This window comes from Delphinus delphis, chromosome 5 (assembly GCF_949987515.2).
Source record: "Delphinus delphis chromosome 5, mDelDel1.2, whole genome shotgun sequence".
Classification (NCBI taxonomy): domain Eukaryota; kingdom Metazoa; phylum Chordata; class Mammalia; order Artiodactyla; family Delphinidae; genus Delphinus; species Delphinus delphis.
This window is the reverse complement of record NC_082687.1, coordinates 73402335-73422241: the sequence shown is the minus strand read 5'-3', so window position 1 is coordinate 73422241 and position 19907 is coordinate 73402335. Positions and strand designations below refer to the sequence as shown.

Here is a 19907-nt window from a genome sequence, read left to right as displayed (position 1 = left end):
GGCTTGTGGAATCTTAGTTCCCTGACCAGGGATTGAACCCGTGCCCTCTGTAGTGGAAGTGCAGAGTCCTAACCACTGGACCACTAGGGAATTCCATGAAATGTTTACTTTTTTTTTTTCTTTGCGGTACGTGGGCCTCTCACTGTTGTAGCCTCTCCTGTTGCGGAGCACAGGCTCCGGACGCGCAGGCTCAGCGGCCATGGCTCACGGGCCCAGCCGCTCCACGGCATGTGGGATCTTCCCGGACCGGGGCACGAACCCGCATCTCCTGCATCGGCAGGCGAACTCTTAACCACTGCGCCACCAGGGAAGCCTGAAATGTTTACTTTTGATGAAAGAAATACATGTGGGTGTCAGGGAGCCCCAGAATTGTGGTATCACTATTCAGTTAATGGCTTCCATTGGGTTTCTTTATAGGCAATACAGGTGCTAATATAGGATATGATGAAATCTTCGAGTAGGGTGTAATCCATTGGGGAATTAGATACTTGTACTACAGTTACAGTTCTGTTACTCTGTGGAACTGAACGGTAATGTGGCAGGATTAAAGTAGAGATAGACGTGCTAGTATTTGCAAAAATTAGACTTTTTTTTTGGTCAGGCTTTATTTAGGAGGATTCTGACTTCTTTAACTATATTTCTAAGTTCTGTATAGGACCAAGGCTTAAAGGTGACAATATTTCCTTCTCATGAGTTGGTGAAATTTCTAGGTGGAAATTATGAGACAGTTGTGGTCAGTAGCACAGGAAGAAAAGGGGTTGGGAGAGTGTTTTAAGTGTGTGGGTGTTCAGTGTCAAGAGGGACAGCAGTGGGTAGGAAGGAGATCAGGAGATCGGAAGAGCATGAAGAAGACTTGCAGGGAAGGAAAGAACAAAGTAGGCAAAGTCGTAGTGCTCAACTTCACTTTGGCCAGTGGAAACATCTCACATTGGCTCCGAAGTCCTTTTGTCATAATCCAGGTACTGTTGTAGCATCCTTGCTTTTAAGTACAATAAGATATTTCAGGTTTATTTAGTATATTTCCTGCCCCAGATTGGGAATCAGCCATTTCTAATAGGAGACCCTTTCCTTTTAATAGGAAATAAAATTGAGAGACCTATGGGCATTAGGGATACTCATTCTTAACAGGTTGATGTATTTTTAAGGTCTTTTCAGTGGACAGAGCTAGGAAGTACTTTTTGTTTCTTAAGAAAAGACACATAGGTTATTCTGATAAACATTGTTTCTTTTCTTTTTGTATCTCTTACACTGAAAATCTTATTTCTTAATTCATTAACATAATTAATTACATTTTTGGTTTGTTCTTATGTGGGTATACACACATATAGAGAGAATACAGTGTAGTTTCAAACTAACAGGATCGATATTGCTATCAAGGTGTTTTAAGATTTCTGGTTTTTTTTTTTTGTCATCATTATATATCCCACGAGGGAGATATATAGTCAAATGTCTATCCTTTAAAGTCACTTTTAATTTCTCATTGTATGGATAAACCATCTAACAGATGTAAAATTAGCTTCATTTGTTTCATTTTGCTTTACATTTTGAGAAATTATTTTTATTTTATCATTTTGTAAAATGTTTACACAATTCCAAAGCGACCTTTACCAGACAAAACACTTCAGAGAAGTTTAGCTCCCATCCCTGTCTTCTCTACCCTACTCCCTCTCTCTAACATGGGTAACTGTTTAAAAAATTAGTTTGGGGTCTTCCCTGGTGGTGCAGTGGTTAAGCATCCACCTGCCAATGCAGGGGACATGGATTCAAGTCCCGGTCTGGGAAGATCACACATGCCGCAGAGCAGCTAAGCCCATGCACCACAGCTACTGATCCTGCGCTCTAGAGCCCGCGAGCCACAGCTACTGAAGCCCGCGCGTCTATAGCGTGTGCTCCATAACAAGAGAAGCCACCGCAGTGAGAAGCCCGCACACCACAACAAAGAGTAGCCCCCGCTTGCTGCAACTAGAAAGCCCATGCACATCAACAAAGACCCAACACAACCAAAAATAAATAAAATAAAATAAATTAATTTAAAAAAATTTAGTTTGGGGGTTATTTTTTCCGTTTAAAAATTGCAGGGCTTCCCTGGTGGCGCAGTGGTTGAGAGTCCGCCTGCCGATGCAGGGGACGCGGGTTCGTGCCCCGGTCCGGGAGGATCCCACATGCTGCGGAGCGGCTGGGCCCATGGGCCATGGCCGCTGAGCCTGCGCGTCTGGAGCCTGTGCCCCACAACGGGAGAGGCCACGACAGTGAGAGGCCCACGTTCCGCAAAAAAAAAAAGCAATAAAATAGCATAAATACTGGTAATTTAGACTCCCCTTTTCATAAATAAGGCATACTATGCATACTTTCTGTGCTTGCTTTTTTTTTTTTTTTACTTGATAATATGTCCTGGAGAATATTCCATAGCAGGAAATAGAGACATTTCTTCATTTCTTTTATAATACTCCATTTTGGGGGGTACAGCATAGTTTATTCAGTTATTTCCTCCTTCTGTCATTTCCAGTTTTTTGCTAGTAAAATAATGATACCATGAATAGCCTTGTACATATATTAAAGGAGATATTTAAAGTACAGAATTTGAGAAAGCACGGTAATAGAAAAATATTTTTTCCTGTATTTTTAAACTTTGAGCTAACAATGAAGAGTTGGTTCTTGTATTTTTTAGTTAATACTGAGAAGAGACTCTTAGCAAACTGCCTTTATCTCATTGCAAAAATACAACATAAAATTTATCATTTTAACTGTTTTTATGTGTACAGTTCAGAAGTGCTAAGTATATTCACATTGTTATGAAACATTTCCAGAAAATGTTCTTCTGGAACCTTTTTCATCTTGCAAAACTGAAACTATACATGTTAAACAATTCCCTTCTCCCTCTCCCTCGAGCCCCTAGTAACTACTATTCTTTTTTCTGCTTCTATGAATTTGACTACTGTAGATACCTCACATAAATGGAATCATACAGTATTTGTCTTTTTGACTAAGTTATTTCACTTAGCATAATGTCCTCAAGGTTCATCCATGTGACAGGATTTACTTCCTCATAAAGTCTAAATAATATTCCATTATATGCATATACCACATTTTGTTTATCCATTTATTCGTCCATGGATGTTTTGGTTGCTTTCACTTCTTGCCCATTGTGAATGGTGCTGCTGTGTGCTGCTGTGAATTTGGGTGTGAAAATACCTCTTTGAGACTGTGCTTTCATTTTTTTTGCGTATATACCCAGAAGTGGGATTGCTAGATCATATGGTAGTTTTTGTTTTTCCAAGAAGATGTTGGGGGTAAGAGTTTTATTAATTAATTTATTTATTTTTGCTGTGTCCGGTCTTCGTTTCTGTGCGAGTGCTATCTCTTGTTGTGGCAAGCGGGGGCCGCTCTTTATCGCGGTGCACGGGCCTCTCACTATCGCGGCCTCTCTTGTTTCAGAGCACAGGCTCCAGAAGCGCAGGCTCAGTAGTTGTGGCTCACAGGCCTAGTTGCTCCACGGCATGTGGGATCCTCCCAGACCAGGGATCGAACCCGTGTCCCCTGCATTAGCAGGCAGATTCTCAACCACTGCGCCACCAGGGAAACCCCATATAGTAGTTTTTAATTGTTTTGAGGAACCTCCATGTTTTCCATGGCAGTTGCAATATTTTATAATCCTACCAACATACTCAAGATTTCCAATTTCTCTACATCCTTGCCTATACTTGTTACTATTATTATTATTTTTTTGACTGTGCTCTGTGACGTGCGGGATCTTAGTTCCCTGACCAGTGATCAAACCTGTGCTCCCTACATTGGGAGTGTGGAGTCTTAATCACTGGACCACCAGGGAAGTCCCTATACTTGTTATTTTCTGTTGGTTTTTTTTTGTTTTTGTTTTTTTTTGATAGTAGCCATTCTGATGGGTGTGAAGTGATACCTCGTTGTGGTTTTGATTTGCATTTCTCTGATGATTAGTGATACGAGCATCTTTTCATGCACCTGTTGGCCATCTGTATATCATCTTTGGAGAAAAGTATTCAAATCCTTTGCCTGTTTTTTAATCAAGTTGCAAATTCAGATTTCTTCTGATAACATTTTTGTTGGTAGCTAGTAGAAGATGATTTAACATAGTCTTAGAATAATTGTGTTAATCTAAAATGTGACTGATAAGAATATGTATGACCTAAATGTATTGCGTAATTCTTTTCTTATAGGGCTATTTAGAAACCAAAAAGTATTGAGAGAATATAGAGAGTTTCTGGGAAATACCAAGGTAAGGATATCTTTCTGTTAATGTTATGTGTGTATGTGTTGCACAGAAAATCCTAGTATCAGTCCATGGTGAAAATCTAGCATGTCTGTGATCCTGTACCAAGGTTTTCTTAAGTAGATTGTAATTTACTGAATTACAGTCTCTTTGCTTCTGTCTTCCTTAAAATTAAAAAAAGTGGGACATAAGTTCTCTTTAAATTCATAACTGTGTTATACACATAAGCATATAGATATAGATGATTTATTCTGTTAGATTTTTAGCAAGATTTAGCTCTTGTGTACACCTTTAATTTCCTTTATTCTTTTTCCTTCTACTCTTAACCTTGTTTAACATTCAAAGTGCTAATCCTCTGCTTGTACCCAAGAAGCTCAGCCCTTAGAGGAGAAAATTGCACAGCCATTTTGATGATTTTTTTTCTTTATTATATAAGTGTACAAAATCTATGGACACTCAATATTTGTCAGTCTTACTAAACTTCCATAGTACGTTCACTCTTCCATTCTGTGAAATACTTACTGCATACCTTTTCCTCTCTTCCCAAACTTCCTGCAGACTCGCTTTCCCTCTTCAGCTGATGACCTTGTTTTATATTTCATTGAAAAAATCTAATCTGATAGAAGTACCTTATCTTTCCATTAGCAGACTTACTACCTTATTGACAAGTGTGCCAGAATAACTCTTTTCCTTCCTATCAGAAGGAAATTAATATTGGGACCAGTACAGAAAGTTTACCTTTACTGTCCCACTTCTTTATTTTATTTTTTTAAAACTAGATTGCCTGTTTATTATTAAAGGATATATAGTTCAGGAACAGCCAGATGGAGGAGGTGCAGGAGGCAAGGCATGTGGGAAGGGGGTCAGAACTTCCATGCTCTCTGGGCAGCCACTCTCCCTGAATCTCCGCACATTCACCAAACGCCCTCCTTTCAGGGTTTTACAGAGGCTTCATTACATAAGCATGACTGATTAAACCACTGGCCATTGGAGGCTGAACTCAATCTCCAGCCTCTTTCTCAGCACTGGAGGTTGGAAAGTTATAACCCTTTAATTACATGGTTGGCTCCTCTGGTGACCAGCCCCAAATCTTACTTTCTTTTTTTTTTTTTCAACTAATTTTTATTGGAGTATAGTTGCTTTACAGTGTTGTGTTAGTTTCTGCTGTACAGCAAAGTGAATCAGCTATACGTAGACATATATCCCCTCTTTTTTGGATTTCCTTCCCATTTAGGTCACCACAGACTAAGTAGAGTTCTCTTGCTATACAGTAGGTTCTCACTAGTTATCTATTGATATTTTATATATAGTAGTGTATATATGTCAATCACAATCTTCCAATTCATCCCACCCCCCCCCCTTCCCTGCTTGGCGTCCATACGTTTGTTCTCTACATCTGTGTCTCTATTTTTGCTTTCAAATAAGTTCATCTGTATCATTTTCATAGATTCCACATATAAGCGATACTATACAATATTTGTTTTTCTCTTTCTGACTTACTTCACCCTGTATGACAGTCTCTGGGCCCATCCACGTCTCTGCAAATGGCACGATTTCATTCCTTTTTATGGTTGAGTAATATTCCATTCTATATATATACCACATCTTTTTTATCCATTCCTCTGTTGATAGACATTTAGGTTGCTTCCATGTCCTGGCTATTGTAAATAGTGCTGCAATGAACATTGGGGGGTGCATGTATCTTTTTGAATTATGGTTCTCTCTGGGTTTATGCCCAGGAGTGGGATTGCTGGGTATATGGTAGTTCTATTTTTAATTTTTTAAAAATTTTTATTTATTTATTTATTTATTTATGGCTGCGTTGGGTCCTTGTTGCTGTGCACAGGCTTTCTTTAGTTTCGGGGGCTACTCATCGTTTTGGTGCACGAGCTTCTCATTGCAGTGGCTTCTCTTGTTGTGGAGCACGGGCGATGTGCGGGCTTCAGTAGTTGCGGCACGTGCGCTCAGTAGCTGTGGTTCGTGAGCTCAGTAGTTGTGGCTTGTGGGCTCTAGAGCGCAGGCTCAGTAGTTGTGGCGCATGGGCTTAGTTGCTCTGCGGCATGTGGGATCTTCCCAGATCAGGACTCAAACCCTTGTCCCCTGAATTGGCAGGTGGATTCTTAACCACCGTGCGAACAGGGAAGTCACCAGCCTTGTTTTTGTCCATTCTTCACACGAAACTTACTTCTGTTTCAGAATCTTTGAGTGTGTTGTATACTCTGCCTCAACCATTTTTCTTCCAGATTTTTCATGGTTGCCTCCTTCTCATCGTTGAACTTCTTTCCCTCACTATTCTAACTAAAATAACCCTCTCCATCATACCCCCCCAACACTATTCTCTCAGTCTCTGTTTTAGTTTCTTTATTACATTTATCACTATCAGATATGACAGACTTATTCTCTGTCTTCCTATACTAGGCAGTGAGATCTATGAAGGCAGGGACTCTGTTTTGTTTACTGTTGTGCCCCAGCATCTAGAACTGTGCCAGGCATATAGTACTTGTACAGTAAATATTTCTTGAATAAATTACATAAGGCAGAATATATGACGTACTTCAATAGACGTACTTTATTTTTCTATTACTTTAAAGACGTACTTTATTTTTCTATTACTTTATAATAGAAAAATAAAGTACAATAATAAATGTGTAGCAGAGTGAGTATTCTCTGTGGGGGACCAAGGAAGGCTTTACGTAGAAAGCTGACACTTGGCCAGATATACAAGAAGATGAGTAAAGCTTGCCCAGGTTGCAGTGGACGATGATAGCATTCCAAGGAGAGGAAAGAGCAGGAGGAGAAACACAGAAAGTATAAATTCAAGGAATAGCAGAAGAACATTTGACTGAAGAAAAATATTTTCCCTGAATATGTTCTTGTTTGATTTCCTTTTGTTTTGGTGTGTTTTGAAATTAAACACATTGTTAACACTTGATGTCTTTGGTCTTTAGAGAACAGTCATGAGTTAAATTAGAGCAACAAACTTGTTGGCTTTGGCTGTTCCTTGTACTATGAGTTAAGAAGTTGCTCAAGAAATGGGAAAATTTTAGAGTATTTCAGTGCAGTACATTTTTATCACTTTACTTCTGGTTTTTATGTAACCAACTCAGATTTTTTCCTGAAGTAGGCAGGAAATGAATTACAAGGAAATAAACAATTAGGGTTCTGCAAAAGGACCCACATGTACTTTCAATTTCTGTCTTCTCACATCTTAAACAGGAAATTCTAGAGAAAAAGAATTAAATAAGTAAATCTAGTTGTTTAGAGGCATTGATAAAGGAGGTATTTTCTGGTGTGTCAAGAGTCACTTATTAGCGTCACAATGCTTCTCTGGGAAATGTTAAGAGATTTTTTGTTTTTGTTTTTGTCTTATAGCCACGCTCTAGAACAACATCAGTTTTTTTTAAGGGGCCAGGAAAGGTGGTGATGGTTGCCATTTGCATGTAAGTACTGAAATATAAGCCTTTTAAAATAGAAATATTTTTAATGTATATATCCTTGAATGTATAAATTTATTACTTGGTATCTAGATAAAGATAAAGGTGCTATCTGAAAATTTTTCTCTCATTTTCACTGGCATTTATAGAAGTCTTTTTTAAAAAGTTGAATTGGCCAAGGTTATTTTTAGAGTAACTAAAGCAACCTGGGTTATAACTACTGAAGAGGACCTGCGCTTTTATTTTTCTTCCACTTAACCTTGATAGAACATAATTAATGCTTTTGCCTCTTTCTCTTTTCCTCTTTCTTCTTTTTTTTTTTTAACTTTTTATTTTATATTGGAGTATAGGCAGTTAACAATGTTGTGATAGTTTCAGGTGCACAGCAAAGCGACTCAGCCATACATATACATGTATCCATTCTCCCCGCAAACTCCCCTCCCATCCAGGCTGCCAGATAACACTGAGCAGAGTTCCCTGTGCTATACAGTAGGTTATTCATTTTAAATATAGCAGTGAAGTACTCCTCTTTCTTCTTGATTCCTGTTATTTTGCCTTTTATCTATTTTACTGAATAATCTAATTTTGTATGTTTGAGCATTAATTCCTTAATTCATTAGTTTGTTCTTTTATTTCTAAAATACATATGTTACGTGTGTCAGGAATTTTGATATGGTCTGGAAATGTAAAGGTAAAATACATAATTCTTATCTTCAAGGATTGGAGGAACACTAGACTAGAAGAGGTCATTTGTAATAATACAGAAAAGATAGTGGTAGTAGGGATGGAGAGTCACGGTTAGTTTCAAAAAGTATTTAGGTGGTCTGGTTAGCGATGGTGCCCAGGTTTCTGATTTGGACAATTGGATAGATATTGCACCATCACTGAGAGAAGGAATGCTGGAAGGAGGGGGCAGGGTGGGAGTAAAGGAAATAATGAGTTCCTTTTTGAGTTTGAACTATTTATAGGGCACCCAAGGGGAGTCGGTCAGCAGAATTAATTCTTTTCATTAATGAAACAGGATTAACAGTGAAAGCTTTTTACATAGGAGGAATGTATGTAATGTATATAAACTGCTTAGCATAGTACCTGTTACATAATGTGTACTTAATAATTATTATTGTTAGTATATATGGCTCCAAAGCTCAGGAGGGATTAGAGATATAGAATCAAGAGTTATTAGTATATAGATGATAATTAAAGCCATAGGAGTAGTTAAGATCACCTGGAGAATGTGTATATAGTGTATGAGGAAGGAGAAGCTCTTGAGAAAAAACCTTGAAGAACGCTAACATTTAAGAAACGGGTAGAAGAAAAAGAGCCTGCAGAAGAGACTGAGGAAGAGTAAAGAGAAAGGTAGGAAGAAAACCAGTAGTATTGTGGAAATCAAGGAAGACAGTGTTTTCAGAAAATAGTGGCAAATGCTTCTGTGAGATTAAGGAAAATATTAAAATGTTTTCAGGAATTTAATAGCAAGAAACAGTTGATATATTGATAAAAACAATCTTATGAGGTGTTAGCGGCAGAAGCCACTGTTTAGTGGATTGAAGACTGAGTGCAAAGTGAGGAAAACTGAGACAGCAAGAGTGCATATAATTCTTTCAAGAAATTATTTGAAATGGAGGAGAGGAGAAAAGGTAGCTGGAAGGGGATGTACAGTTTCCTCATTTATAAAATGAGGGTGAAGTAACTACTACAATGTTAGCATTTGCATAATAGAATTATAATAAAACATGGTAAGTGACTATAGTATAGTGCCTGAGATAAATTATACTAGTTATTACTGTTGGAATCTGAGTACAGCTGGCTTCCTCAGAGCTAACCATGTTTATTTTAGCATGTATGGCCTTCTCATATGACACAGACTATTTGGTCTAGTTTTGTCTTCACCTCTGGCATCTGCCTAATTGAATAAACCGACCTTCACCAACGTCTTCCCTTTGACACTGGCCTACTGAACAATACCAAGTGCACATAAGACACATAATTTCCTTTCTGATTCCATTTTGTTCATATGTAGAACACCCTCTTTTCTCATCTTCTCAAAACGTACTTAAGTAATTTGCTGGCATGTATCATGCCTCTTTCATTTAAATATTTAATGAAACCATAATCTGTGTTCTTCAAATTTGTACTCCTGTTGCCTAAAACATAGTAAATCTTAAAGACTAGGGATTCTTTCTAATTTACTTTGAACAGAATCTAGTGTGTGTGTGTGTGTGTGTGTGTGTGTGTGTGTGTGTGTAAATTAAGTAAGCTTTTAATGGGAATTTTTATTTAAACCTATGCTAAGTTATTTTCTCTTTCTCTCCTAGCAATGGATTAAACTGTTTCTTCAAATTTCTTGCCTGGATTTATACGGGTTCAGCAAGTATGTTCTCAGAAGCCATACACTCTTTATCTGATACTTGTAATCAGGTGAGGGGTAAAAGCTTCTTTCTTATTAAAGTAATATATTTTTTGAGGCTTTAGTCTAAAAGTTGACATATTTAAAAACATAATGATTCCTATAGTTGGGTTGTAGAAGAAAATGAAAGTTGTTTTACTTTTGAATGATGACGTACATAGAAATATGACATAGTATTTGAAAGCAGTTTGTTACGCTTTAAAAACTTTTAATAATCAAATATGAAGTGTAAGATTATCAGTCACAGAGGCTATATTGTAGAAGAGATTCTTATATTAGGTAGAAATTTGGTCTGTGAATATGAGTTCTTATAACTGTAAGAGCCGGTGGATTTAAGTGTTTTGAATAAAGATATAAAATAGTCACATGTGATTGATGAATTATAATGATTTTCACCTTAGACTAGTATTTTGATTTTGAATACTACAAATCTAAGCCTTTTTTAAGAACACAACATTTCTACTTGTATATCATTTCACATTTTAAAGAATGTGGCCTGTTAAGGAGAAAACCTTTTTAGTATTTATTTATTTATTTATACTCCTGTTATGTAAGAACAGATTTGGGAGAACTTACAATAAAAGACACAGGCATAATAAGAATATTTAAGAGAAAGTTAAAAATAATAATAAAATGGTAAGAAGCAGGGAGAGCAATCTTAATAAAATTAAACCTGAGAACTCATGTAACTCACTGTCAAATGGATGAAAACGTTTTGTAAAAGTAAGGAAACAATACAGGCATTTGCTATTAGTACTAACAGTCATTCTCTTGAATTAAATTTTTATACTCAGTAAATATTTAATAACTACTATTATATAATATTTTGCCTGTTGAGTCGGGGGAGAGGAGGGTGGGAGAGAGATGACACACAGTACCTATTTTGTTGAAAGCTTATGTGAACATAAGAAAATTAAAATGTGAAAATATTTGTACATTTGGCCAAGGAGATATGTACATATTATTAATTTTAGTATTAGTTGTTATTTAAAACATTGAAGACAATTTTTTAAAAATTTATTTTATTTTTGGCTGCATTGGGTCTTTGTTGCTGCATATGGGCTTTCTCTAGTTGTGGAGAGCGGGGGCTGCTCTTCGCTGCGGTGCATGGGCTTCTCATTTGCAGTGGCTTCTCTTTTGGCACAAGGTGCGCAGGCTTCAGTAGTTGTCGCAGACGGGCTTAGTTGCTCCGCGGCATGTGGGATCTTCCTGGACCAGGGCTTGTACCCGTGTCCCCTGCATTGGCAGGCGGATTCTTAACCACTGTGCCACCAGGGAAGCCCTGAATACAATTTTTAAGTGTCTGTACTCTGAAATACTATTTAGGGATTTAAAAGCATGTGGTAGATAGCTATGTACTGATCTGGAATAATAACCATGATATGAATAAAAAAATCAAGTTGTAAAACATTATGTACAGAACTTATGTTTCTAGCCATGATGGACTAATGAGGATTGGACTTCAGTCTTTTGCTATAAACAGCTAAAAAACTAGACAAAATATATTAAACAATATTTTCAAACATTGGACAATAGCAATGCAAGACCATGATCCCTGAGGAAGGGGAACAGGTGGATTGAACTCTGTGATTTCTCTGGTGTTTTGCTTGGAGGCGCATTTGCGATAGTGGAACAGGGTGGGAGACCCATCATAGAGTTGAGAAGGTAGAAATTAGGGTTAGTGAGTCTGAAGTGGCTAGAAATTACAAGGCTACAGAAGTCTACATAGGGTTTTCCTTGAGTTGAATCTTTGTTGAGTGTTAGATTACACATGTGTAGGGTAAAGCTCCATGAGACCAGGCAAAGAACCAGCAGGGAGCGTTAAGCTGAGTAATTCCTAGAGTTCACATCGGGCTTGGATTAATTAAGTTCTGACGTTCTGAGATAGAGAGTCCTGACTGATTACCCAGGCCAGTAGAAGGCTCAGACCTTAGTAGTAGGGCTAAATTATCTTAGTTGTAAAGACTATCCTAGGACAGGGGTCCCCAACCCCCAGGCCGCATACCAGTACCTATCCTTGGCCTGTTAGGAACTGGTCCACACAGCATGAGGTGAGTAGCGAGCGAGCAAAGCTGCACCTGCCGCTCCCCATCGCTTGCATCACCGCCTGAACCATCTCCACCCCACCCCCCACCGTCTGCCACTGGTCCGTAGAAAAATTGTCTTCCACGAAACCGGTCCCTGGTGCCAAAAAGGTTGGCAGCTGCTGTTCTAGAAGCTTTCTAACAAAGCTCTAAGGGATCACACTGATTTACAAGTAACTTAATTACCTGTGAGAATAAAGCCCCACATGCTATTATAAGGAAGACAAAATCCAGACACACAGTATAACATTCACAGTGTCAGCATCTAATAAAAAAATTAGTAGACGACCATGAAGCAGAAAGTCTGACTCACAACCAGGGGAAAAATTAGTCAGTAGAAAGACTCAATTGACATATGGTAGAATTAGCAGAAAAGGATAAGTGGCTATTATAACTACGTTCATGTATTGAAAAGAAAATATGAACATCATGAAAAGAGAAATGGAAGATACAAAGAAGAACCAAATGGAACTTTTAGAGCTGAAAAATATATCTGATGTGAAAAATCCATTATATAGAATTAACAGCAGATTAGACGTCATGGAAAAAAATGATGAGTGAACTCAAATATATGGCAGTAGAAAACATTCATACTAAAACTAGAGTGAAAAGAGACTAAAAAAGATGAAGGGAGCCTTAGACCTGTGGGACATTATCAAGAGAATTCTGTCAAACATTTAACGAAGAAATAATGCCAGTAGTACACAGACTTTCAAATATAGAGTAGAAGGAAACACTTTTCAACTCCTCTAGTAAGGCTATCATAACCCTGATACCAAAACCTTAAAGTTATTCCAAGAAAAAAAAATACAAACCAGTATCTCTCATGAACATAGATGCAAAAATCCTTAAGATATAATCACATTGAATCTAGCAGTACACAAAAATGGTAATACATCATAATCAAGTGAGTATTATTCCAAGAAGCATGGTTAGTTTAACATTCAAAATCAATAGAAGGTTAATGTACAAAAGTCAGTTGCAGGTGCTTCCCTGGTGGCGCAGTGGTTAAGAATCCGCCTGCCAATGCAGGAGACACGAGTTCGAGCCCTGGTCCAGGAAGATCCCACATGCTGTGGAGCAACTAAGCCCGTGCGCCACAACTACTGAGCCTGCGCTCTAGAGCCTGCGAGCCACAGCTACTGAGGCCCGCACGCCTAGAGCCTGTGCTCCGCAACAAGAGAAGCCACCACGATGAGAAGCCGGTGCACCACAACGAAGAGTAGTCCCCGCTCGCGGCAACTAGAGAAAGCCACGCACAGCAACGAAGACCCAACACAGCCAAAAATAAGTAAATAAATAAATTTATTTTTAAAAAAATCAATTGTATTTTTACTATCAGGAAACAAATGGAGAGTGAAATTTTTAATAAATTCCATTTATGATGTTAAATACTTAGGAGTAAATTTAACAAAAAATGTGTAAGACTTTAACACTGGAATCTTAAAATGTAACTAGGGGAAATTAAAGATGACCTAAGGGGCTTCCCTGCTGGCTCAGTGGTTCAGAGTCCGCCTGCCGATGTAGGGGACACGGGTTCGTGCCCCGGTCCAGGAAGATCCCACATGCTGCAGAGCGGCTGGGCCCGTGAGCCATGGCCGCTGAGTCTTTATGTCCAGAGCCTGTGCTCCGCAACAGGAGAGGCCACAATAGTGAGGGGCCCGCATACCGCAAAAAAAAAAAAAAAAAAAGACCTAAGGAGGTGGAGAGAGATACCATGATCATGGATTTGATAACCACGTTAATATGTCAAATTTCCCTAAATTAATCTATAGATTTCATATAATCCAGCAGATTCTTTTGTAGAAATTGACAAACTGATTAAATTCTAAAATTTATATGGAGGGACTTCCCTGGCAGTCCAGTGGTTAAGACTCCACTCTTCCACTGCAGAGGTTATGGGTTTGATCCCTGGTTGGGGAACTAAAATCCCGCATGCCGCATGGCGTGGCCAAAATAATAATAAAAATAAATAAAATTTATATGGAAATGTAAAGAACCTGGAATATTCAAAGCAATCTAAAAATAAATGAAAGAAATTTGGAGGGCTTTAAAACTTATTTCAGAGCACAGTAATTAAGACAGTGCGGTATTGGCACAAGGACTGACAGACCAGTGGAACAGAATAGAGGGTCCAGCAACAGACCCTCAGTTACATAGTCAGTTGATTTTTGACAAAGGCACCAAAGCAATTCAGTGAAGAAAAGAAACTCTTCAACAAACGGTATGGGAAAGGTTGGATATCCACATGGATAAAAAAACGAAGGACCTTGATTCCCACTCATGCCATGTACAAATTTAAGGTGGGTCATAGACCCAGATGTACAAGCTAAAACTATGAAAATACTAGAAGGAAACCTAGGAGAATATCTTCTAAGCCTTTGGGTAGGCAGAGATTTCTTAAACAGAACACAGAAACAAAACCATAAAATAAAAAAATGTACAAATTAAACTTCATCAAAATTAAATACTCTTACTTATTAAAGGACACTTTTTTTGGGGCTGCATTGGGGCTTTGTTGCTGCACATGGGCTTTCTCTAGTTGCAGCGAGCAGGGACTACTCTTCATTGTGGTGCACAGGCTTCTCATTGCGGAGCACAGGCTCTAGGTGCGCAGGCTTCAGTAGTTGCGGCATGTGGGCTCAGTTGTTGCGGCACGCAGGCCCTAGAGCGCGTGGACTTCAGTAGTTGCAATGCATGGGCCCAGTAGTTGTGGCACATGGGCTCAGTAGTTGTGGCTTGCCGGCTCTAGAGTGCAGACTCTAGTAGTTGTGGTGCATGGGCTTAGTTGCTCTGCGGCATGTGGGATCTTCTCAGACCAGGGCTTGAACCCGTGTCCCCTGCATTGGCAGACGGATTCTTAACCACTGCGCCACCAGGGAAGTCCCTGAAGAATACTTTTAAGGCAATAAATAAGCAAGCTGCTCATAGGGAGAAAATATTCACAAAGCATATAATCTGACAAAGGACTGGTATCCAGGATAAATAAAGAACTTGTATAACTCAGTATTAAAAAGACAGTCCAGGGCTTCCCTGGTGGCGCAGTGGTTGAGCGTCCGCCTGCTGACGCAGGGGACACGGGTTCGTGCCCCGGTCCGGGAGGATCCCACATGCCGCGGAGCGGCTGGGCCCGTGAGCCATGGCCGCTGAGCCTGCGCGTCCGGAGTCTGTGCTCCGCAACGGGAGAGGCCGCAACAGTGAGAGGCCCTCATACCACAAAAAAAAAAAAAAAAAAAAGACAGTCCAGTCTTTTTAACAAGCTGAAGACTTGGAAAGGTACTTCACAATGATACCTGAATGTGGTTGATGGACACACAAAAAGGTGCTCAACACTATTAATCATCAGGAAATGTATATTGTAACCCCAACAAGACATCTCTACACATCCGCTATTATGGCTAAAATTTAAGAGCCTGACAATCAAATATTGGTGAAGATGTAAAGCACCCAGACTTTTTAGACGTTGCTGGTGGAGTATAAAATGTTACAGCTACTCTTAAATTTGTCAGTTTCTTGTAAACATATGCCTACTGTTTGACTTAGCAATTCCACTCCTAAGTATTTATCCAAGAGTAATGTGAACAAATGTCCACAAAGACTTGTATAAGAATGTTTCTAGCACCATAAAGGTGCTATAATGGGCAAAAAACTGGAATCAACCCAAATGTCCATCAACAGTGGGATAAACAAGTTGTTGTATAGTCATACAATAGAATATTATCTAGAAATAAAAAGAAATACTTATCCGTAAGTAGCATATAAGCATCTCTAACAGTATGTTGAATAAAAGAAGGCAAATACAAAAGAGTAGTTACTGTGTGATGCCATTTATATTAAGTTCTAGAATAGAACTTTGGCTTTAATCTTTGGGGGAGAACAGGATTAGCGATAGTCTATGATATCTTATTTTTATAAGAAGAACTAATAAATAATGGCCATATTCAACTTATGAAACATTTGTCATCTCACACTTCATTGCACAGCCAACCTGAACATTAAGTACTTTAAAAATAATTGAACACTCATTGACTATTATGTAAACATTATAAACACAGATACATATATAGTGTGAATTGATAATGAATATTTCAGTTTTAATATACAGATTTAAAAATTATATGTTCTTAATTTACTCTCATTCTCTTAGTTTAATTCACTGAAAAGCCATCATCTGTGTTTTAGATAGTTTTGACTCTCTTTTCCTTTGGAATACAGTAGAAAAAAACTTGTAATATTCTGTATATTTTGGATTGGATTTCTGATATCAAAACTTAAAAGTCAGTATATATTTGTTTTAGCCTTTTTTTTTTTTTTTTTTTTTTTTTTTGGCTGTGCCGCAAGGCATGTATTGTAGTTCTCTGACCAGGAATCGAACCCGCACTCCCTGCATTGGAAGTGTGGAGTCTTAACCACTGGACCGCCAGGGAAGTCCCTGAATGGACTAGCCATTTGCAAGGTGGTATAATCCCCATGTATTTTACAAGAGGGAATGTTTCTATAAATGCCCAGTAACCTACAGAGAAACTTCATCCATGAAGAATTTGGTAATCTTGAAGACTTACCTATTTGATTATTTGATACAATACTGAAAAAATGCAAAAACCCTAGCTTAGTCAAAAAAAATCACATAGGGTATTCACTCAGGCTTTGTGTTTTTATTAAATAAATAATTCTAGTGTAATCTTTTTCAGATTTCTAAATTTACATCAAATTAAGAGAAAGGATACTAAGTGCAAGCATAATATTGAGCGGTACCAGTGGATAGCTCTTTTTAACAAAAGATACAATCAAAAAAAGAAACAGAAATAAAAGTAAGAAAAGATGAAGGCAAGGGAGGAAGGAAGGAGAGAAAGGTGGTAACTAGGATTAAAGACTTACATTTTTCTTATATTTACTTTAGACTTTTTTTCCGTAGAGAAATAAAATTTTAGTTATAACTAGTCTTCCATCTTTATTTCTTCCTTCCACACCCCAGATAGTCACTGCTCTGTATACATTGATGTGTATACTTCATGCGCATGGTTTTGCAGTTTTACTAGAAATGTAAATGTATCATGTCCACATACAGTTTGTACTCACTCTTACTGTCTTTGGTACTTGCCTGGCGGTCCAATGGTTGAGACTTCGCCTTCCAGTGCAGGTGGTGCGGGTTCGGTCCCTGGTCGGGAAACTAAGATCCCACATGCCTTGCAGCCAAAAAACCAAAACATAAAACAGAAGCAGTATTGTAACAAATTCAATAAAGACTTAAAAAAAAATGGTCCACATCAAAAAAAAAACAAAACAAAAAACTTTTAGTGTCTTTTATTTGTGCAGCTATACAAGTTATTCTTCCTATAAAAAATCAGATATTACAGACCACGCTAAACCTACTTCTCTCCTCAGAGGTATAAACAGAATTAAATGTGAGTTCTTTCAGACCTTTTCCTGTGCTTTACATTATATGTCATTTACAAAAACTACAAAACATAAGTTCTTTTGTATTGTACGTGCGGTTCCTAAACTTGCTTTTTTCCCGTCCACTGAATGGTACGTCTAGGAGCTTTCACCATGTCAGTACGGAGAGCTCTATTCCCTTTTACACTGTTGTAGAAGTAATTTATGGTTTGGTTATACCATGATTTATTTTGCCACTCCCCACTGAAGGAGTTTTAGGTTGCTTTCACATTTTACATCATTATTCAGTGTTGTTTTGAACCCCTTTCGGTTCACCTTTATTTCTCTATGGTAAGTACTGGAAACAAGAATTGCTGGGCTATTGGACATACACATGTTAAGTACTTCTTTGTCATTGTCAGGTTGTGCCCTCCAGACTGGCTTATTATATTCCCTTGCTAATGATTATTTACCTTCTTCTCTCCATAGGCCTTACTAGCATTGGGCATCAGTAAGTCTGTTCAAACACCAGATCCTACTCATCCGTAAGGACGTTGTCTTTATTTTGTTCTCATGTGTTTTGGCAGCAAGTAGTTGAATTATAGAAATCTCTTGCAATTTATAGACCTGCAGTTTTGTGTTAAAGATTTGGTCATTTCTTCAGCTGTTGTATTTAAAATGCAGAACTCAACCTCTGTGTCAAAGTAAATTCAAGATATAATTTGAAAATGAGGTTCAAATTATTTTTATGCTTTGTAACATAGCAAAGAGAACCTGTCCTCTTTGTATTTGATAGTTAATAACAAAGCACGTGTTTTGATCTTAGAGTTCTGTTTTATTTGGTCAAAGGAGATATATATATTTCACATTTGGACTAATAGGCCACTCAATCTAAAATTTTAGTGATAATTTCTATTAAATTTATGCTTAATGTATTTTAATCCCCCTGTTGTGATTTGGAAATAGGATTCTATTAATATTTCAAAATTACTTATTTGTAAAATGAGTATGCTCTTTAGGGTATATTATTTTGAATTATATTAGTTATTTGATACAAAGACTTTTTTTCTGTTGCTTCTACTAACATAACCAGGTGAAAATTTTGAATTCCACATGTATTATTTTGTTTTTAACAAGCTTCTGTAGTAGAATTTGAGCAGTCAAATTTGCCTTAAGGCAAAAAACAAATACACCTTTATTTCCATAAAGGAATCTGCCTCTGTGCTTTATATAAATGCCTTTCTTTACTTGAAAGTCAGGCACTCCTGTTTTCATATAAATAATAGCATATTATTGAATATCCTATAACTATCAGTAAGCTCGGACAGAGAACAGCTACCTTTCTAGTCTGCTAATTACACATGGTTATAGTATTTTACTCTGTCAAAAAAAATTTTTCCGGACCAGTTTTATATGCCAAACATTTAAAAACGGTAAAATTTAAAAGTTTTAGGTTGTAAAGATTTCTTCTTAAGATATTTTCAACAACCTACTTTAGTACTGCCCAATAGAATTTTCTACAGTAATAGAAATATTTATTTATATCTGTTCATTGTGATAGTCACTAGCTGCATGTGGCTGTTGAGCACTTGAAATGTGGCTAGTGCGACTGAAGAACTGTATTAAAATTTTATCTAGTTTTAAGTAATTTAAATTTAAATAGTCTTATGTAGCTAGCGACTTACATTGGACAGTGCAGATCTACATAGTTAAAAATTTTAGGGACTTCCCTGGTGGCGCAGTGGTTAAGACTCTGCGGGCTCCCAATGCAAGGGGCCTGGGTTTGATCCCTGGCCCAGTACTAGATCCCGCATGCATACCACAGCTAAGAGCTTGCATGCCACAACTAAGACCCAATGCAACCAAAAAAAAAATTTTTTTTAATGAGAATCTCCAAATTCCTTGAAAACACATAAAATGAAAGTAATGCCATTTAATTTAGATCTTAATTTACCTTAACTTAAATAAATAAATAAATATATCTCCTTTCTTACTTTGAGGGGGAAGCTTTAGAAGAATATAAATTGTTCTAAATCAAGCTGATAGAACACCATCACATCTATAAACTGATAATTTCCTATGGCAAGATTACATATTTGCAAAAAGAATTCAAAAAGCAATTTTAATTCAGAACTCTTGTTTAAATTTGCATCTGCTAGAAGGGTGCCATAGAGTTTGGGTTTGGGAGTAAATTTCCCAGAAAATACTTTTATTAATGAATGATTCTTTTCCTCTTGTAGTATCCCATATTTTAAAATTTCTTATTACTCAGTATTTTATTGGTACATACAGTAATACAGAATAATGCACACACTGACCAAAAGACTTTAAAAAACCCCTGAGATTTAACCAAAAAAAAT

General features: G+C 37.6%; 1 protein-coding gene across 1 annotated transcript in view; it reads left to right on the top strand.

Annotated features, from left to right (window-relative positions):
• SLC30A9 (solute carrier family 30 member 9) overlaps positions 1–19907 on the top strand; it is a 75396-nt gene that overhangs the window by 30782 nt on the left and 24707 nt on the right. The window contains exons 7-10 of the mRNA XM_060012633.1: positions 4194–4252; positions 7619–7686; positions 9996–10098; positions 18037–18092. Of these exons, the coding sequence (XP_059868616.1) occupies positions 4194–4252; positions 7619–7686; positions 9996–10098; positions 18037–18092 (286 nt within the window). The remainder of the gene's footprint in view (positions 1–4193; positions 4253–7618; positions 7687–9995; positions 10099–18036; positions 18093–19907) is intronic.